Below are 20965 nucleotides of genomic sequence, written 5' to 3'. Positions count from 1 at the left end.
CCAGCAGAATGCACTCCACAGAAGAGGACAGGGGTCATGGCACTTCACCCAAATATCCGTGTAAGACTTTTCCACTTTGCTCGGTGAAGGTTGGATTTACACTCTGTTTATGCTCAGAGGTTAATGTCAAGATGTCTTTTCAGGTAGTCTGGTTAATTCTTTCTAAATTTCAAGCTGTCAAGTTTTTTGGGGGGGGAGCCATTAATGGGATAATGAAGGAAACCCAAGAATCGGGACAAATGGGCTTTGTGCATGCATACAACAAGGACCTTCCAGACTCAAAGAGGCCAGATGGTTGGAGTCTCTTTTCTTCCCTTCCTGGTGAAGATACTGTGGGAGTGGTTTTGAGGGTTGATAGGTAGGAGAGGGGTTCCCTTGAAAGAAAGAGAGCTAGCAGTAATGCAAGGGGGCAGACATGCAGGAGGTTTTGTGGGGACTCTGAAGGAGAAACACAGGCAGAGGGTCTCATGAACACATGAAGCTGCCTTATACTGAATCATACTCTTGGTCCATCAATGTCAGTATTGTCTACTCAGACAATAAGGAGGAGAAGCGTTTGTGATATAAAATCTCTGTAGCCTCCAAGACAGCAGAGTGTTCACAATTTCACTAACTCTATTATCACAGTGGCAAAAAAAGGATTTTTTTAAAGGATAAGTTTTCTGGTTCACAGAATGGCATCCAATACTTTCCAGGTCTTATTGTCCTTTCCGGCTTAGAAAACATACCACCCAAAAAACAAAACTAAGGACTCTTAATGCTTAAAATTCCATACACATCTTTAAACATTTTAACCAATGCTCACAGTCAATGTAAACTTACTGACACTGTCAAAAAGGCACAAGAGCAAAAATCTGGAGGTAACATTTGTGTTGGCTCTCTTTCTTTCCCATGGGAACCTCAATAATGAAAACTAGCTCACATCTGGAAACAACCTTGGATTCATAGAATGTTAAAAATAGACCATGCAAGCTAAAAATATGAACTTTTAGGCCCACTTCTCAGGAAGAGAGCAGCTTATTGCTTTAAAATACACATTTTTATTTCTTGCCTTGTAAAATGTAAATCACATATCAACTTTTTTTTCCAGAATACCAAACAGACTTTTTTGGGGGGGAAATCTAGATTAAATTTAAAATACAATTGCAAATTATGGACCACAAAGTCTTGCTCTACAGCTATGTCACAAACTATAACAGATGTGTTATAGCTCTGTTTAAATATTTAGTCAGCAAACTAAAGGGCAAAAAAGAAAAGGCCAGAGTGATTTCATTCTTTGCTTGAACCAGGGTGGTCTACTGGTAACGTTTGGTACCAGTGGTGTTGCTGTGGGAACAAAAATGAAACCAGGTGCCATCAAATTCAAATTAAAGATTTTGTGCTCTTTTAAACAATCCTCAACCAAGTTTCCATAAACTCCTTAACTGATACTACTACAAAATCTGACTTTTTTTTAATAACAAGAAAGGAATTATAAGTTATCCTTAGACCATCAAATTTTAGCTGCAAACAAATTTAGATTGATTGGCACCTCTTCTTTTTTTTTCTTTTTTTTTAAGACAAACCCTTACATTAAAGATGTATCCTATCCATTGAAACATATCTTGGTATCAGGCTGCCTTTAAGCAAGCACTAAACATACAGAGTACTTGTGTACAGATTGTTAAGAGACTTTATGCCAACCTCATATTTTACCTAACTTCTAGTCTAAATAATCTTAGGTTTCTGCACAGTCAATCATTATACATATACACACACAATCATTATATTGGATCTGTAAAGGGAATATAGCAGGATGGAAGCTTAATATCCTCCTGACTGCAGTTCTGTCCCCTGTGACTGAGGATTTGATAATCGTCTTCTAAGAAAAATAGAAGACAATGTACTACTGCGTTTTTACAGCACGATGCATTACAAACATAGATGCTTGCCGGACAAGTCGCTCCTCACCGTTTTCCCAAGTAAATCAGTTGTGCTGACAGAAAATATGCTAGAGAAAATATGCTTATAATTGACAGGAACGTCTGATTAAACACTGAAGAGTTCCCTCAATTTTCAGCTTTTTTGTGTGCATTTAAGATGCTAATTACATATATCACTATCATGTATCTGCTAACCATCAAATACGATAGCATTTAGTAGAGCTCCTACAGCAACGGCACCTGGGCAATTTGGAATTAATGAAAGTTAATTAAGAGGTCACAGATAAAAGGTTACATATACCAAATATACTTAAGCACTAGCTTAGATTCTGGCCCTGCACCCTTCCCCAGGAGAGAAGCCAGCAGAGCCCACAGCTGTGACGGCAGAAAGAGCGACTGATTCACACATGCATGTATATCATTATTTAATGACTCACAGATGAAGGAGTCCCCACTGAAAAATATCAGGCTTCAGCCAACATGGGCCAATATGAGAACTCTGGCGGTGGTGATTGATTTGTGAAGGTTATTTCACACATGCAAGTCATCATTTGGGAGCAGGGGAGGAAGAGAAATGTACTTCTACATTCCAAGGATCAATGAACAAAATCTGTTCAATGTCTTCTGCTGATACAGAACCAAAGAGAAAGAGAAAACTGAAATGCAGGCAGAACATCTTTGTATCAGGACCACAGGTAGGGCGAATGGCTTCATTTCTTCCTTTACCACTCTGGCTCCCAACTCTAGTGCAGCCAGATTTTCTTCAACATCTTCACCCTCAAGGATTTCACAGTATCTGCTTGGAGGTACAAGTGAGCAGGAAGAACATCTGTTCTACCCTTGCCAAGCTGCAAAGCAGCCACAAGCTATGCTTCAGAAACAGCCGAGTACACATCTGTAGAAATAAATGTTGATCAGCAAATGCTCTGACCAGTTTGGGGCCTTTTACAGCTCTTTATGTTGCCGGATAGCTTCACCTCGCACAGAGATATTTTACACTCTCACATCACAAGCAATCATGTTCTGTAGCAGTTTAAAATTCTTTCGGCTAGTTCAGAGTTTTATTTTTAACCTTTCTCCAGGGAAAATCAAGCCAGCACATTACCACGCAATAATAATTCATGCCAAGTTCCATTTGTTGAATAATTTAACCATAATGACTGTTCCATCAAATCTATCTTCAACAAAGCTTAAAAGTAGTAGGTCTTGATCCAATGTGTGCAAAACACTAAGGAGAGACTTGTAACAACATCAATGGAGGTTGTATAAGGCCCCTAACTATTGCTAGGATTGCTTTGAAACTAATATTCCCAGCTCAAACATTTTCTTATTAAAACATCCTGAAAATAAATGAATGGAACCATAGAACTGCTCTTTTTTCAGATTAGCACTTGTAAGTATTTGAATTCTATAACAAAAATATACAGCATCACATAAAACTAACCATCATCATACTTCCTTTACAGTTATTTTAGTTAAGGTTTCAAGTTAACTCACTGGCGTGTAATTATGAAATTATTGTTCTGATCCTCTGCTTACTTTGAAAGTGATTAATCAAAGTCAGAGAAAGCCAACCATCAAGTCAAGTATGTTTCAAATTTCCTACTCAAGGATAAGACTAAAAAGATGAGCTAATTTTACTTTAATTAAATCCTCATTTAGAAGTCTGAAATAAATGTTTTCTATTTAAATTTCAATTACTCTTGAGTTGTCCAAATTTCATATATTCCTTTCTTCTGCTACTTTATTACACACTCCCAATTAATGTTCCCTACATACTCAACTACATAACAGATTTTAAAATATTTCCCTTGACTTCATAACAATATATACAGTTTGCAATGTCAGAGTCTTACCAACTCCCCCCACTATTTTTGGAAGCCTGTGTAAACCCCATAAGGAGTTTTCCCCGAAATTCAAAGGGGGATCCCTAGTCAGTGTCTTGAGCACCCATCTTCACCTTCCCACCAGGACAGGAAAGAGGGTGGGGAGGAAAAGAGTCCCCACACTATCTCAAGGGGGACAAAAATTACTTCTGTAGGCATATCTGGGATTAGACCGCCTGGTTTAGTTCAGAACAATCCTCTTCCTGTGCTCCAGGCAAACAGGACCTCAAGCAGAAGAACCAACATCAACAAAAGAAAAGCGATACGTTCTTCTTCCCTTTCCTTTCCACCTAGTGTATAATGCTGTAAGCAAAAGATCATTGTCTGATCAGCACAAAATGTAAGTAAGACCCATGAGACAAGACTCAAAGTTTCTTTCACATATTAGCCATAGAGAGATCCTTTCCCTCATGTACCAATGACATCTGTGGAGGAAGCCAAAATAGAATCCCTTCTGCCTGAAGTTTGGAGAAACAGCTATGGGTAAAAAAATATGTCCAAGTCATGAGAATGCACACTAACTATAATCTATGCAAATACACACAATCTTCAGTGGAGATGTTACACCAGAAGTACAAATGGAACACACAGGGAGGCAAAATGCTAATAATGCCACTATGAGCATGCAATAGTGGTGTCTTATTTAATTTCCTACAAATTAAGAGCAAAAAGAAAAGTTTCTTTTCAAAAACTAGCCCAGAATTGCTGTATCTGTGTAAGTCCCACCCACCCCCCAGCACAAAGATATGAAAAGACACAAAACCAGGCCACCCACAGACAAGGCAGGGCCTCTGCCTCCTCAGGGGACTCCCCCAGGTATGCAGAAAAAAATGCGGCTTTGTAAATTAAGGCACGCAACCCCCAAAAAGCATCCTGATGAAGACTAAAAATCCCCCAAAAGGGACAGATTGTTGAGCATTGCTGAGTGTCAGTTGAAGAGGGGAAAGGGGGAGTGGGGTGAGAGAGAGAAAAGTCAGCCTGATCAAGCCCCTAAGCGTTTACTCCGTTCTGGAGGAGGAGATGGAGAACGTCCAAACCATACAAGCTGGAAGCCTGCAAGGAACCGGGGGAAGAGGCATTACACTCATTTGTACTCCAAAAACGAAAATTCAGACCTTACATATTTATGTTCCCAGCATTCTAATACCATCCCTTCAGCATGGGAGACCATGGTTTAGGAGCGTATACTGTTGCTGAACACAACAGACTGGTTGTGTTCACTAATCATAATGCTAACAGTTTAGCTTCTCACTCTGTCTGCTGTACTGAACACAGAACGGTGCCTTGCTCGGTCATTTACAATGGAAAAGGACAAGACATCATCCCAAATTTAAATGAAGCCTAAGAATACATAACTACATTTACTCACGGGCATTCTTGCCTCACTTTCCCTTCTCTGCCCCGGGGTGTGGTAATGGTTGCCAACTTGGAAGGCTTGAAGACAGGAGTGGACATGTTCATGGAAGATAGGGCTTGCCATGGCTACTAGTCAAAATTAATACTAGCCATTATGTATACCTATTCTCTCCAGGATCAGAGGAGCATGCCTATTATATTAGGTGTTGTGGAACACAGGCAGGATGCTGCTGCAGTTATCTTGTTTGTGGGCTTCCTAGCTGGTCACTGTGTGAACAGACTGCTGGACTTGATGGGCCTTGGTCTGATCCAGCATGGCTTTTATCATGTTCTCTTGTCACTTCTCCATTTTTCCAAGGCCCCGGTTAAGTTTAGAGAGCAGGAACTCTTCACTGCTTGGACCCATCTCTTGCTTATGTTCTCCTATAAAGCGGCGTATGCACTGAAGGGATTATGGGTTGGATCCAAGGGCAGCTTTCTGCTGACAGAGGGTGCCTCTTGTCAGCAGAAGAGAACTCTCTCACCTCCCACTGCAGCCCACTTGAGTTTCCAGAAATGGTGCCCTCACAGGGAAGCCTCAGTTTCTGCCTGATGGGCGGGCGGGGGGGGGGGGGGCTACAACAGGATGGAAGGGAGGAATCAGCCAAAATCAGCAAAACGTCTTCTACTACTGGTGTAAAACAACCTTTGGTTTTAACCATACACACATGTAAAAAAAAAAAAAGGAATAATAAATAAAAGCAAGGTTCAATAAGAGCCAGGATTCAGCAAAGGAATTGGTTTGACAATTCTAGGGTAGTTTCTAGCACGTCAAATGAATTAATAATCTATTTGCAGAGACAAACATAAAGGTTTGTGAGCTTGTTCCAGTAATTTAGCTATACATCTAGCAAGGGCTCTGTCACGTGGTCAGCTGCATTAAACTATAAAAAGTTAGGCATGCAAGGAAAGATGATATATTGTAACGTATATATCTGTGCATCTTGTCATGGAAAGCCTTTGCCCTAATCGCTTCACTCTAGTCTCAATACTTGGCAGATTTCAGGAAAGCAGTGATGTAATTAGTTTGACAGCTGTTAAGTTTAATACACGCCTGTATCACGTATCCTAATACAAAGTAATATAGCTGTCAGCAGTAACTAAACAGTCCTCAGTTTACACAGAGTGGCCTGTTAAGTGCACAATATAATATACCTATTGCTATTCAAGGTTAAGAAATTTCTGTTTATGTATGCTGGCGAGCAAATACATTTTCAATGAGAAAGCATTCACTGTATTTTGTTTTCCAAAATAACATATTGCTAGGAGAAGGTATTTATACCTCACTTATTATTTGCTAGATGGGAAAAAATACACATTGGGACGGATATTTATTCAAGTTTTGATAAGATCTCTCAACTGAATCAGTTGTTTGCTCATTCACAGCAGCAGCCCATTAATACTTAAATCCCATTTCTTTTTAGCCTATTGCTGGGGGAAAATCTTGAAACAAAAGTACTAGATACAAGATTATGTGCCCTGCTTCAGCCTCGTTCCAGAAGTGCAGTATTCCCAAACGCCACACAGAATGCTTATTAAAGAGGGAAAAAACTCTGTGGGGTTTTCTGTCCATGCAGTGTAACCACTAAATGCAGAGTATAAAAATAGGCAGCCACTTGGAGTTTAGAGGAAATTTGCATGTGTATAGATTATTTTAGAGGGAGCCAGCGTGGAGTAGTGGTTAAGGTGTCAGACTTGGATCTGGGAAACCCAGGTTGAATTCCCACTCTGCCATGGAAACTTGCCGGGTGACCTTGGGCCAGTCACATACTCTCAGCCTTGACCCAGGCAAGTATTTGGACGGGAGACCTCCAAGGAATACTGGGGCAGGCAATGGCAAATCACCTCTGAACATCTCTTGCCTTGAAATCTCTAAAGGGGTCACCATAAGTCAGCTGTGATTTGATGGCAAAAAAAAGAGATCATTTTAAGCACTTTTCTCCCCTAGTATCTATTTTTTATATTGTGAACAAGTTAGTCACAAATAGAAAACTCTGAGAGTTCAGTTACAACAAACTCCTTTCAGGATGTTTGTTTGCAGAAAAACAGGCTAAACACAGAAATGTAAACAAATATTTAAAATACATTCTCCCATGAGTCCCAATTCATCCCGCTCCAAGAAACAAGATTCTGACGGAAGAATCAGTGCAGATATTAAAGAAGTAACATGAAGGGGACTTTGCAGATGCCTACATTTCATCTACAATGCTCTTGAGGAAAAAGGAAGATTGTGTAGGATCTTTCATCTTTCTCTTGGCTTTGAGCATTATTAGTTGTTGAATGTTGCCTTTTCCTTTCCTTTTCTCAACGGCCGAGGGGGCCACAGTTGGTAGTTATATTGTCTATTATCTTGAGAACGTTGGAGAATATACAACTGCCAACTGCGGCCCCCTCGGCCGTTGAGAAAAGGAAAGGAAAAGGCAACATTCAACAGCTAATAATGCTCAAAGCCAAGTTCTCTCTCTCTCTTGAGCGCACGTGGACACTTATTCCCAGCAGTACACCCAGATCTTGACCAAGGTTATATGACAACATAAACAGTATCAATAGTTCTGTGGAGAAAGGCAGCTGGTTACAAGAACACTGGAAAGAAACTGGTGATCACAAGCAGATTAGTCCATGGTGGCAGTGACACAAGCTAAGCAGGAGGTATGGATAATCTGGGTAAGTGCCATGGAAAAATAAATATCATGATTGGACTTAAGGCAAATGGAAACAGTTCAAATTGGCTTCCTACGGTATTTTGTGGAACATATGATGTCCACATGTCCATTACCAACAACTTGAGCGCAGAAAACAATAAAGGCAAATGCTGTATATGTTTTCAAGATCTTGCATTACTAGCCTCTCCCAAGACAAAATAGCATAAATTAGAGAGGGGGTGTGGGGAAAGAGGATAAAGTATATGTAAAGCTAGCTTGCTTATTCAAAATGTTGGCAATGTTTTCTTGGAGTGCCACCAGGGCTGAAGCCTTCTTGGAAAGCACACATGGGTGTAATCTAAAGGATAAAGGAAGGAAAAGGGAAGTTAGTCCACAGTTGGGTTCAGCTGGGCTTCAGAGGCATTCGTTGTTCTTAAGGCTTGTTGGATAACTTTAAGTAAAGATTCCCTACCCAGACAAAATGTAAACAACATTCGAGATAGCCACGAGTTACTACCTTGCGACCATCTATCTGTGCAGGACAACCAAACCTAAACAGAACGTGAGAACACGAAAAGATCCCTCCTGGATCAGACCAATTGTCCATCTAGACCAGCATTCTGATTCACACAGTGGCCTACTAGTTGCCCTGGAAGGCCAATAAACAGGGCATAGAGTGGGGGAGGGGGGCATGGCTTAGTGCCAGCACATCAGAATGACATACGGAAGGTCCCGAGTTCAATCCTCACGCATTCTGTTATTTGGTTGCTAAAACTCTCTCCCGTTTCCCCTTTTTCTGTAGGACTGCAGCAATTCTGTCTTTAAATTGGCAGAACAGTCTAAGGGTGGCAGTGAAATTGCCTTTTTAAATTTTAATAACTTTCCCTCCCCCTGTACAGAGTGTGGTGCTTGGTGTGACGGATACTATGCAATTGCTGCCCAAATCAGCTACACTGCTCTGCTGCAAGTTTTATTGTCACTGGTTGTAGCAGGCCAATGTACATCATGGCGCTGTATCATAGAGTTGGAAGGGACCACCAGGGTCATCTAGTCCAACTCCCTGCACAATGCAGGAAATTCCAAACTACCTCCCCTGCCCCACTGTAGTATCATGTAGTCTTATAACATATAATAATGTCTAGTACTTAAAAAATGGTATCATCCTGCTGCAAGTTTTCTGGGCCCTTCAAAATTTCCATAGTACAGTAGTAGATATTACTACAAGAGAAAGGAGCAGACATGGGACTACTCTTTTGGGGGAAGCCACACATTTCTACTGACATTTCTCCATTAATTTTTCTCCCCTTTTACCGTATTTTTCGCTCCATAAGACAAACTTTTTTCCTCCTCAAAAGTGAGGGGAAATGTCTGTGCGTCTTATGGAGTGAATGTGCACACAGAGCCGGCTGGGCATGCTGGAATGACGCGAGCCGGCTCTGTGTGCCCCGTTCCAGCGCGCCCAGCCGGCTCTGTGCACCCCGCCTGCCTTCCAGCTGGCCGTCGGGGTGGGGAAAGCCAGCTCGCGTAGTTCCAGCGCACCCAGCCGGCTCTGTGAGCCCCGCCTGCCTCCCAGCTGGGAGGCGGGCAAGGCGCACAGAGCCAGCTCGCGTCGTTCCAGCGCGAGCCGGCTTTCCCCGCCCCGACAGCCAGCTGGGGGGCACGCGCACGCGCCCAGCCGGCATTCGCTCCATAAGACAAGTTTTAGAGGAGGAAAACAAGATTTTTTCTTGTTTTCCTCCTCTAAAAACTAGGTGCGTCTTATGGAGCGGTGCGTCCTATGGAGCGAAAAATACAGTACTTAGCAGCTTCTTTTTTTCAACAACAACAAAAAGTCTCACTAACCTTGCTTCCCCCTTCTGGATGCACACCTTAACATGGTGAGGGGGGTTATGTGTGTGTCAGGGAAGCTGAGAGCAATACCGTAAGGGGTCTAGACTCTATCAAGAGACTAAACTCCTAGCAGAGTCACTAAAGAAGGAATGGTCACAGGAATGCATCCACCCCCTTAAGGGATCAATGGCCACATCCGCAGAAGAGAACAGGCAGTTCCAATGGGGATGGGGGCAGAGGAATCCCTGAAGGTTAGCTACTGGGCAGCAGCAGTAGTGGAAGGTGACACTGGCAGAAGATCTTTTGTAGACAATGGCAGTGCCACTACGGCTAACCCTGGTTAGTACTGCACAGAGGAAGGCACTGGTAAACCACTTCTGACCAACCTTTACCTTGAAAACCCTATGATGAGACAATCCAAAATGAAAAAAGATATAGTGCTGGAAGATGGGACCCCAGGTCAGATGGCACTCAATCTGCTACTGGGGTAGAGCAGAGGACAAGTACAAGTAGCGCTGTTCTTAATGATGTGATTGGACTAAAGCCGAAAGGACGTTCAGTGGTTGACATGAGTAGATGCAAAAGGAAAGTCCGAAGCTGTTCGACGCATAAGACCCAACAAGAGATGGATTGACTCAATAGAAAAAGCCACGGCCTTCAATTTGCAGGATCTGAGCAGGGCTGTCAAAGATAGGACATTTTGGAGGACTTTCATTCATAGGGTCGGAAGCGACTTGACGGCACTTAACACACACACAACCTTGCTTGCTCTTATCCAAGGCAATCTGGATTCTGTGAAAAATGGATAACTGCAGAACTTTGAAATGTTTCACAAATGCAAGCCCACCTAGAGATGGTATCACGTATGTTCTACTAAGCCCACCACAAACCTTATTATTATTATTATTTCCAGAGACTCCTTCACCAGGTTTTAGAGCAGCCCTGGTACGCAGCTAGGAACTTTGTGGCAATTCCTGAAGGGATGGCAATCCATCAACAATGCCAACCAAACCTTTTCCCTTAGAAACTTCCTGCCACAAAAGATCGGCAGTCAAGTTAAGCTTTAATGTCTAAAAAGCATTTGTTTGAGGTACACCAGCACAGCAGGTGGCATTTGGAAGGAGTGCAGAAAGAACCCCCCAAGGCACCTTACACAGATTTAATATACACTAAACGAGCCTGCTACATTGACTGATTGTCACCACCTTTCCAACCACAACAAGAACGGGTTGGTTTTTGACAAAAATCTGATAGACATTATATATTCCCAAATACTTAGCCCTAAAGTACTTTCATTGCAGTCTTTCAACCTGAAATCCTTTCCGTACCTCCTCACCATCACAAACCTTAATAAAACTCCCCGAGTAGCTAGTGTGTGGTTAGAGAGAGGAAGCTATGCTTGTTTGCATGGAATCTGCCATTTCCTCCCTGCCAAAACACTTGTTTAAAAAGTCATGTAATATCTCTATTAGACTGTAAATGCAATTGACAAGGAAATGGCCTACTGGCGATGCATTACCTTTGTGGCAGTGCCAACCAGCCTGCAGCAAAATAGCACACAGAATAACTTCAGCATGCATTCCCAAGTAACAAAACAGTGTTTTACGTAAATACCACAGAATCTAAGCAAGATCCAGAAAAAGCAATGAAAATTTGCCCAAGCTTTCATGCTTGCCTATACCAATTGAATGTCTTAACCAAAACAAAAAAGAAAAGCATCTACATATGTCCAGGAGTCTTGTGAAGTCAGATCATGTAACACTGAGAAAACTATCACAACCAAAATCTGTGTATTTCTTCTTAACCACTGTAACAACTCACTAATAAAAATTAAGAAGAACAGCAGGGTATCAAGTATACAAAAGAATATTAACTGCATACAAACCCTGAAAACCAGAACACAAATTATTAACAAGGACATATGTTCCATTTAAGCCAGAATTGTTATTTTATAAATGATTTTGCCCTTTGATATCATACATTTGATTACAGGAATTAAAAAAGTTCACAACCCCTCAACTTAAAACAATGACCCTCAGTTTATATGCTTATAAAACCTTCACTGCTAATTTAGCTCTTACCTTTCATTACCTAGTGCAACTACAGGCAATTATGTCAAAGTTATCCCAGATGTAATGCGAATGATATCATCAAATTAAAAAGCCAACGCCATCATCATTAAATACGAGTAATCTCTAATCATTACAGTTCCCAAGAATGGCCGTATACGCAAACGAGACCTAATTTTTAATAATCAATAATCTGTTTTTTAACCTGAAGATCAAAAACAAAGTTTACATATTTGCATATTATCAGTACACATACATATAATAGTACTTTAAAACATCAGTTTAGTAAGCTAGCACTAATTGCCACATTAAAAAAAGATAAAAGTAATGCCTGTGCAAGCACTGGGTCATTCCTGACCCATGGGGTGACATCACATCCCGATGTTTACTAGGCAGACGTTTACGGGGTGGTTTGCCAGTGCCTTCTCCATGCCACGCATTAAAGAGACCCATTTAACATGAGCCATGGAGAGTGCCCCATTGTTGTGCTCTAACTGTTATGACCAGCAATCATTGCATGTTTCTGAACAATTCAGCACAATTTGAAGACATCACCAAATTGCCAGGAAGGCAAGCCAGACAATGTATTTTAACGATATCCAAGCCATGCAGAGGTGGCAAAGTCACCAAGGCCCACAAGGAACCAGAGCCAACGCCCACAGACTGGAAGAGAGCAAGTCAGCAGCAACGGCCACCAAAGACAACACACAGAAGAGAGGTCTCACAGGCACTCTTACCATTGGGGCACAGAAACACAAAACAACTTAAGGCACACACACACCCAGCAGCCCAAGTCCACTCTCTAAATCAGGGAGATGTTTCATTCTAAAAGCCTGAAGGAAGCTCATCTCTCCATGCAGCCCAGGGAAGAAGAAATAAGGCATCCAATGAGGCTCCGTCTGGGTCGAATGTTGTTATTTTTCTACAGAACACAAGTCTGAACTATGCAATGTTGCAGTGATCTTGTTCAGAAAGGATCAGCTCTCTGGTTTTAGACAGGTGCCACATCTCCTGATGCATTAACCTTTCTTTCAACAATCCACAGTGAAATATAGCAGGAGTCCAAAAGGGCATTGGGAGAGAACCAAATACACCAAATCCCTGGCTGGAAAAGGATGGCAGCAAGTTAGAATCACTAGAAAGACTCAGCTGTCCCTATTCTAATTACTAACTAAGGAATTAGATTGCCTGTCCTTCTAAGAGAAGTTCTAGCTGATGGCATACAACGGCTCTGTTATTAAAAATAGACATCCACTAAAGCGGACCCAAATATTACCTTGATGTGAACACATAAACCCCTTTATCCCTCTAGAAGTGGATTGCTATACAGTACTTCTACTGAAGTGAGGACTGCTTAAAGACCAAAAACACAGTAAGCCAATTAGATAAGCAAGTATCAAAATATCTCTGGCGACATTAAGTATCATTTTGAAAAATGGCTACCATTTCATTAGATGCAACATTTTAACTGCCGCCTTCAAATAACAGCTTAGAATGCCTTAATTCTTTCATTGCCCAGGGGAAAAAATCATCTTATGCGGGATGAAATACTATGCATCAGATTAAAACAGTTTTATTTTTGCTGAACCAGATGATGGCAGTGTCCCCTATGTCATGCTTCACTATAGTGCATTAGGGTTGTCGCACATTTAATTAGCTGCTGTACACCCAGCAACAGTCATCTTAGGATGAAGATCTATCTACTTTCATTCTCCCAAAGAAATCAGCTGCAAAGAGGTTAGACAGCAAGTGTTAGAGAGCAAGTCTGAAGTTATAAATACAGGATTCTTACCCGCATTGGATGGATATCTGCGTATGGTGGTTTTCCTTCAGCCATTTCTATTGAAGTAATACCCAGGGACCAAATGTCTGCCACACAATTATAGCCAATCTCTTGTATTACTTCTGGAGCCATCCAAAAAGGAGTACCTATGACGGTATTACGTTTTGCCATTGTATCCTGTAATTATATGATTAACAAGTTTAACACACAAGGAGACTTTCCTTTGGTTTCTACAGCTGAATTAGTACTATTATGCAAACCCCATTTAACCCAGTAGGTCAGTCGTGTCCAAAGTCCGGCCCAGGGGCCAATTGCGGCCCCTGGGCTGGTTTAATATGGCCCCCCAGCCTGTTTTGCAGAGAGAGAAAAGGGGGCGCGTGGGGGCTGCACCTGTGCTTTGCATCCCCGACCAAGGGGGCTGCGCTTGGGCAGAGGGTCGCCTCGATTGGCTGTCTCAGCCCCACCCCCCGAAATGAAGGCCAGCGAGTCTGAAACCCTATAGAGGCCACTTCCTTCTTACCCAGAGCCCGTGTGTGGGGACGCGGCCTTTGTTGTTCTGATGCATGGAAAAGCAGCAGTAGCTCCTCCCGAGTGGGTCAAGGGGGATCCTGAGGATGGGTTGGGGGGGACTCGAGGGTGGGAAAGGTGGCGGGGGGGCGGGGAAGGGAAATGCAAGGGAGGTCAAAGGCTGGCCCCAATTCGGGAGAGGAAAGACACCCCCCAGCACACACACACAAAGACGGAAAAGTCTGGGAGTGGGGGGGCTGCTCCGTCTGGCTCTCCTCTTTCCTCCCTGCAGAAGTATGGGGTGGGGGGGGAGATGCAGCCCCTTCCCTGCATTGCGGAGGCTTCGCGAGGGTGGGTGGGAGGAGAGGAGACACTGGATGGGTCTTGAGTGGGGGGATTGTGAGTCAAGGAAAGGCAGGGGGGAAAGGGGGCTGGATTTGGGGGCGGGGGGTGTTTGGAGTCAGACCCCCCAGCAGGTTCTCTCCAAGGCAAGTGGCTGCTTCAAAAGAAGGGATGGGGAAAATAAATGACTCCTGGCATGTATCGTGTTTGGAAATGAGGCGCGTTCAGACGGGGCAGAGTCTGCAGAGGACACCCGTGTTCATTCTGGAGGTCAAAGCCCCGAGCAGAGAGCAAAGAGGTCAGAAGGAAAGAAGAAGAGAAGAGTTGGTTTTTATATGCCCACTTTCTCTACCACTTAAGGGTGGCTTACAATCGCCTTCCCCTCCCCCCAACAGATACCCGGTGAGGTAGGTAAGGCTAAGAGAGCTGTGACTAGCCCAAGGTCACCCAGCTGGCTTCGTGTGCAGAAGCGGGAGAAACAAATCCAGCTCACCAGATTAGCCTCCACAGCTCATGTGGAGGAGTGGGGGAATCAGACCCGGTTCTCCAGATCAGACCCCACCGCTCTTAACCACTACACCACGCTGGCTCTCATGGGGAGAAAAACTCCACATTCCTCCCTGCACAGGAGATGTCAGAGTGTTTGAATCTTGGACTCCATGAGAATGAAAACCAGTTTATTTCCTGGCTCAGATGAGGGGAGGACAGAATACCCCCGGCATGGTTGAAGGAAGAGAGTCGACAGTCCCAGAGAAGCACATGAGTGGTGGGGGGAGGGGGGAGGAAGAGTTCCTGCTCCCTCCCTACAGAAGAAAGATTGGAGATTTAGAAGCTGGGGGGTGAGCTGAAAGGGGCTTTGGGGAAAGGAAGGAAGGAATGCTGCCATGGTTTTTGTGGTGCAGTCTGTGGTTATGGGCATAATAAGTATGCCGTTTGCAATAAACTGCATAAAATAGTTAATTTGCTTTAATTAATTTAATTAAAAATGTCTGGCAAAATGGTCGGCCCTCACGCATGTTCACTTCATCAAATCTGGCTCTCTTTGAAAAAAGTTTGGTCACCCCTGCAGTAGGTGTTGACAAAGCTCAGCAATAAACTGCTTTAAAATGAGAAAAAACAACCCTGAAATAGCTGCTGTAACATTGCCTACATAAAACACACCACAAATTACAATCTTATAGGTATGCACATTGGGTTGGATCCAAAGTTTCTATTCCATTAATAGTAAAGCGTTCCTTCAGTTCAAGGAACCAGGCTCCAAAAGAAGGATTTCCCATGTCCATGGAATGGGGGGGGGGGGGTAAGCATTAGGGATGAGCATGTTTGTGAGAGCATGTACAAGAGAATTGGGGTTGGCCACAGCTCCCTAACCGGCATACATGCACAAGTGAACAGAATGCATCGTAATATAAAGTGCAAAACAATCCTAACAGCAGTAAACCTCAGAGTTCATCTTCCCGCATTCAGCTGCATCTGTGAACAGACAATACATGTTTTTTTTTCAGCACACAGTCCATTTATGAACAGAATACAAGTGAAATATTGTCGAAGGCTTTCACGGTCAGAGTTCATAGATTCTTGTAGGTTATCCGGGCTGTGTGACCGTGGTCTTGGTATTTTCTTTCCTGACGTTTCGCCAGCAGCTGTGGCAGGCATCTTCAGAGGAGTAACACTGAAGGACAGTGTCTCTCATTTTCAAAGTGTGTTGGAAGAGTAATTTATATAGTCAGAAGGGGGCTGGGTTTGAGCTGAGTCATTGTCCCGCAAAAGTATCAACGGTAATGTGCTAATCATTGTCCTGTAAGTATCAAGATAATGTGCTAATTAGGGTGTGGTATGTTAATGTGAAACCATTGTATCCTGAAGTGATCTTGTTAACATGTGGAATCCAAAACTAATCTGCATGACTATTGTGGACTGTAGTCTTTGTTAGTCTGGAGTTTTTCAGGACAGGAAGCCTTATTCATTCTTAAACTCTCTTCTTTTCTGTTAAAGTTGTGCTGATATTTATGAATTTTAATGGCTTCTCTGTGCAATCTGACAAAATAGTTGGTAGAATTGCCCAGTATTTCAGTGTCTTGGAATAAGACCCTGTGTCCTGTTTGGGTCAGTCCATGTTCAGCCACTGCTGATTTCTCAGGTTGGCCCAGTCTGCAGTATCTTTCATGTTCTTTTATTCAAGTGAATCACCCAAAACTTAGAGGCTCTAGCTCTGAAGTGAAAGTCATCACCTTATTACTTACAAGTTGTACACAAGTTAACTTCCGAAGACTTGCGTATGTGGCAAACACACATTCAGATCATGACATGTTTTAATTCAATCCTCCCAATTCAAAGGCTTGGCAGAAAACCCACCTCATTGCAACTGAGAAGCCTAACACACATACAAATCTGGAAGTTGTCAATATTAGGACTCAAGTCTAATCCATATTTAAATCAAAAATGTATGGTCAGTGAATTTTGTGTACTGCTTATGTCATATTTCTGAGTATATGCCAATAAAGGTAGATTGATTGATTGATTGATTGACATACAAATCCACTGGAGATGGTGAGGTTTAGGGAGTATTTCAGTATGCAAGCATCTCATTGCTGAAAAAGATAAATTCCTTTTCTCTCTCATTACAGCAGATTCTCATCCCATCTCATAAGTATTACGTGGTATGGAATCTGCTTTATGGCAAGTACATTGTTAACGCTTTTAACTGCTTATAGAATATAAGAACTTCACCCACAGACTTTACACTTACAGTTAATTGTCCAGCCACTCCAAAGTCAGCTAACTTGGCATGCCCTTCTGTGTTTAAGAGGATGTTTCCAGCCTTTATATCTCTGTGTATTTTTCTCATGAAGTGCAAATATTCAAGTCCTTTAAGCGTGGATTTAAGAATGGTTGCAATTTCATCTTCTGTGAGCTACAAGGAAACATAAATAACCAGCTATTTTCCCCCTTATGTATGCACACACACACACACACTGATTGCACACTTGCATAAACAATTTGAAAGCCTAAAAATGTATAACACAAAATTAAGCGAACTGCCTTAGAATTATTATTTATACAGCACGCACAGGTTATACAAAATGCTTTGTAAGTACAGAAAGGAAACCCCATCAAGGCAATCCAATCCCGCAATCCAATCCATATGGCGTGACCTCCTGGAGCTCAACACAGATCCCACAAAAGTCAAAAAGCACTAAACAGGCACAAGGAAGCCACACCAATAGAGAAAATATGTATTTATTTATATCCCGCCTGACTCCCCAACGGGAACCCAAAGCAGCTTTCATCATTCTCCTCTCCTCCATTTTATCTTCCATTTTATCCTCACAATAACACTGTGAGGTCGGTTAGGCTTAGAGTGTGTGACTGGTCCGAGGTCACCCAGCAAGCTTCCATGGCATGAGCGGGAATTCAAACAGGGGTCTCCCAGATCCTGGTCCACCACTTTAACTACTACACCAAGAGCCCAAACAAACCAATATGAAGAGTAAAGGCTTAAAAGAAGAAGAGTTGGTTTTTATATGCCGATTTTCTCTACCACTTAAGGCAAAATCAAACCAGCTTACAATCATCTTTCCTTCCCCTCCCCATAGCAGACACCCTGTGAGGTAGTTGGGGCTGAGAGAGCTGTGACTAGCCCAAGGTCATCCAGCTGGCTTTGTGTGTAGGAGCAGGGAAACAAATCCAATTCACCAGATTAGCCCTCTGCCGCTCATGTGGAGTAGTGGGGAATCAAACCCGGTTCTCCAGGTCAGAATCCACCGCTCCAAACCGCTGCTCTTAACCACTACACCACGCTGGCTCCCTTTTATTTTGCATTAATTTGTTATAAATATAAACTAAACTAATTAGTTAAGACAGAAAATTGTATTTATTAAAATATTAACATCCCACCTTTTTCTGAATGCCTAACCCCGCCCCCCGACACACACAAAAAGGTCAGATGATGAACTCTTCAGACCAGTGGTTCCCAAAGTGGGCAGTACCACCCCTTGGGGGGCAGTGGGATTACCTGGGGGGCACTAAGAGGCAAGAGGGCAGCAGGGGGCGCTAGAGGTGGGCCCCTTCAACTGTGTTGTTCACTAATTTACAGTAGATCCAGTAGGATCCAGGAGAAAATACATTCCATGCCTTGCACACACAAACAAAAAAAGAATTTTTTAAGCAGTCGTGGGGCCAAAGAAATGAACAGCTTCTGGTATACTGGAATGGGGAAAATGTGTGCCAAGAGGCAGCCTTCCCACACAAACCATAACAATAAGAAACATTTTCTGTGTAAGCCTGCTGGGTGGAAGAATATATGTCGTGCTCATAAGTGCCCTGAACAAGCAATGATGCCAGAGAAGTGATATTAGAACAGTTCTTCCTACTCAACAGACATTCCAAGCACTTCACCAATGTACTGAACATTGTTATCATCCCAGACACATGACAGTCTTAGCCCTGAAAGAGAAACTGCTGTTTCAGTCTCTAGATAAGAGGAGAAATGCTTACATTTAGAGTTTTGTTTCAAACAATTACTCTCTCTCGTCCTTATCACTATAAATCATATATTTCATTTCTACCTCACCTTTCTACCTTATAGGGACCCAAAGTGGCTCACGTCATTTTCCTGCCCTCCATTTTATCCTCGCAACAACCCTGTGAGGTAGGTTAGGCTGAGAGAACGACTGGCCCAAGGTCGCCCAGATCTGTCCCTGGGTCTCCCAGATCCTAGTCCGAGACTTTAACCACTACATCACACTGACTGTCACGGAGCATATTAACTGAAAACCCAGCAATAAAAATCATAAAGACTTGTTTCTCCCCAGGCTGTCTTTACTTCCTACAGAACCCAAATGTGGGGGGGGGGGGGAATCAGGAATCTGTTCCTCTCTGAATGCAGTTTTGTATGTGAAATGCAGTTTGTATGATTCCAATTTTATTTTTTAATGTTTTACCCTCAAGTCACAGCTGACTTATGGTGATCCTGTAGAGTTTTCAAGGTAAGAGATGTTCAACGGTGATTTGCCAGTGCCTGCCTCCATGTCACAACCCCGGTGTTCCTTGGAGGTCTCCCATCTACATACTAGCCCGGGTCAGGGCTGAGAGTGTGTGACTGGCCACAGCAACATAATATAACTATGAAGCTGCTAACTCCACAGCAGTCTGTATCTGACTGGTCCTTGGCAGAGAACCATTCAGTGACATTTAACATAATTTTTGATTCACCATGATTAACAACTTTTTTGTTCACAGTATTAATGCAAATCTCTTCCTATGCCTTAAAGGCTTACTTGGTATCACTGGGTATAAGAGCTTAATGGAAAGCATGCAAATTTTCTTCCAAGTTTCTTCAGGTTTAAAACAAAAACCTAAAGGTCTAGTTAGTTTATAAATACACCGTGACAGCTGTTCAACAAAAAGAAAAGAGCTTTAATGCCCATCAACCAAACAGGAAGCATTAATAATGAAAACAGCTTTAAACGTGTACTGATGCTAGTTAAGAACATTAAGGTATTAAAATATTTGACTGTTCTATTTTATATACATTTTATTCTCCTAAACAGAATATAAAAGCCGTGCTCATTTCCTTCAGAACTATTTCCACACATAGTCATAAAAAAAGGATCAATGTTTAGTTGTTGCTGCTTTCAGTCCTTAAGCGCACTCATTTAACCACAGTAATCTCCGAGGATCATTTCTTTCCAGTGTAACAGAATATAGTTCAACACTCAGCGGCATGGAGAAGGGCAAGGGGCCTGACCCTGAACCCTCCATCTTGTATCAACCTGCTTACTCAACTGAGTGACAACATCATGTAGGTGTTTATCGGAAAAGTGTGCATTGTCCCCTGGGACCCTCTGGGACAGGCCCAGGCCTTGGCCTAACAAACAGCCTACCAGCTTCTACTTCATGTTCCCGGCTTGTATGGGTGCCTCTAACTTGGAAGTTCTTTCACTCTAAAAGATCAGGGACAGAACCTTGGAATCTAAACCATGCCCCACTTTCCATTAAATAGGGGGAGACGGTAGCCAGGAATGAATTTTATCCACTATAACTGATATTCCAGCTGTGAGTAAGCATCTAGCAGCCATCATTCATGCTTTTGCCACTTCGCAAGCCAGTTACTGCAACATGCTACTCTTGATGATGCTGTAGCTACTTGGCTCTAAATCGAGGGAAACTGCTCAGGAGATATAATGGACACACAAACATCCATTCCCTGCCAGCTTGCTCCAGAATCTCCCTCCCCCACAATACTAGAACGCGAGGTCATCTGTTGAAGCTGGAGGGTGACAGATTCAAAACAGATAAAAGGAAGTACTTTTTCACACAATGCATAGTTAAATTGTGGAACTCCTTGCCCCAGGATGTGGTGATGGCTGCCAACTTGGAAGGCTTTAAGAGGGGAGTGGACATGTTCATGGAGGAAAGGGGTATTCATGGCTACTAGTTAAAATGGATACTGGTCATGATGCGTACCTATTCTCTCCAGGATCAGAGGAGAATGCTTACTATCTTGGGTGCTGTGTGACACAGGCAGGGTGGTGCTGCTGCAGTCGTCTTGTTTGGGGGCTTCCTAGAGGCACCTGGTTGGCCACTG

The 20965-nt window shown here is 42.7% G+C and overlaps 1 protein-coding gene across 1 annotated transcript in view; it reads right to left on the bottom strand.

The window, feature by feature from the left end:
• STK3 (serine/threonine kinase 3) overlaps positions 1–20965 on the bottom strand; it is a 138759-nt gene that overhangs the window by 93779 nt on the left and 24015 nt on the right. The window contains exons 5-6 of the mRNA XM_056854248.1: positions 17126–17290; positions 13537–13704 (exon numbers count right to left, since the gene is read on the bottom strand). Of these exons, the coding sequence (XP_056710226.1) occupies positions 13537–13704; positions 17126–17290 (333 nt within the window). The remainder of the gene's footprint in view (positions 1–13536; positions 13705–17125; positions 17291–20965) is intronic.

This window comes from Euleptes europaea, chromosome 8 (assembly GCF_029931775.1).
Source record: "Euleptes europaea isolate rEulEur1 chromosome 8, rEulEur1.hap1, whole genome shotgun sequence".
Classification (NCBI taxonomy): domain Eukaryota; kingdom Metazoa; phylum Chordata; class Lepidosauria; order Squamata; family Sphaerodactylidae; genus Euleptes; species Euleptes europaea.
This window is presented reverse-complemented; position numbering and strand designations above follow the sequence as displayed.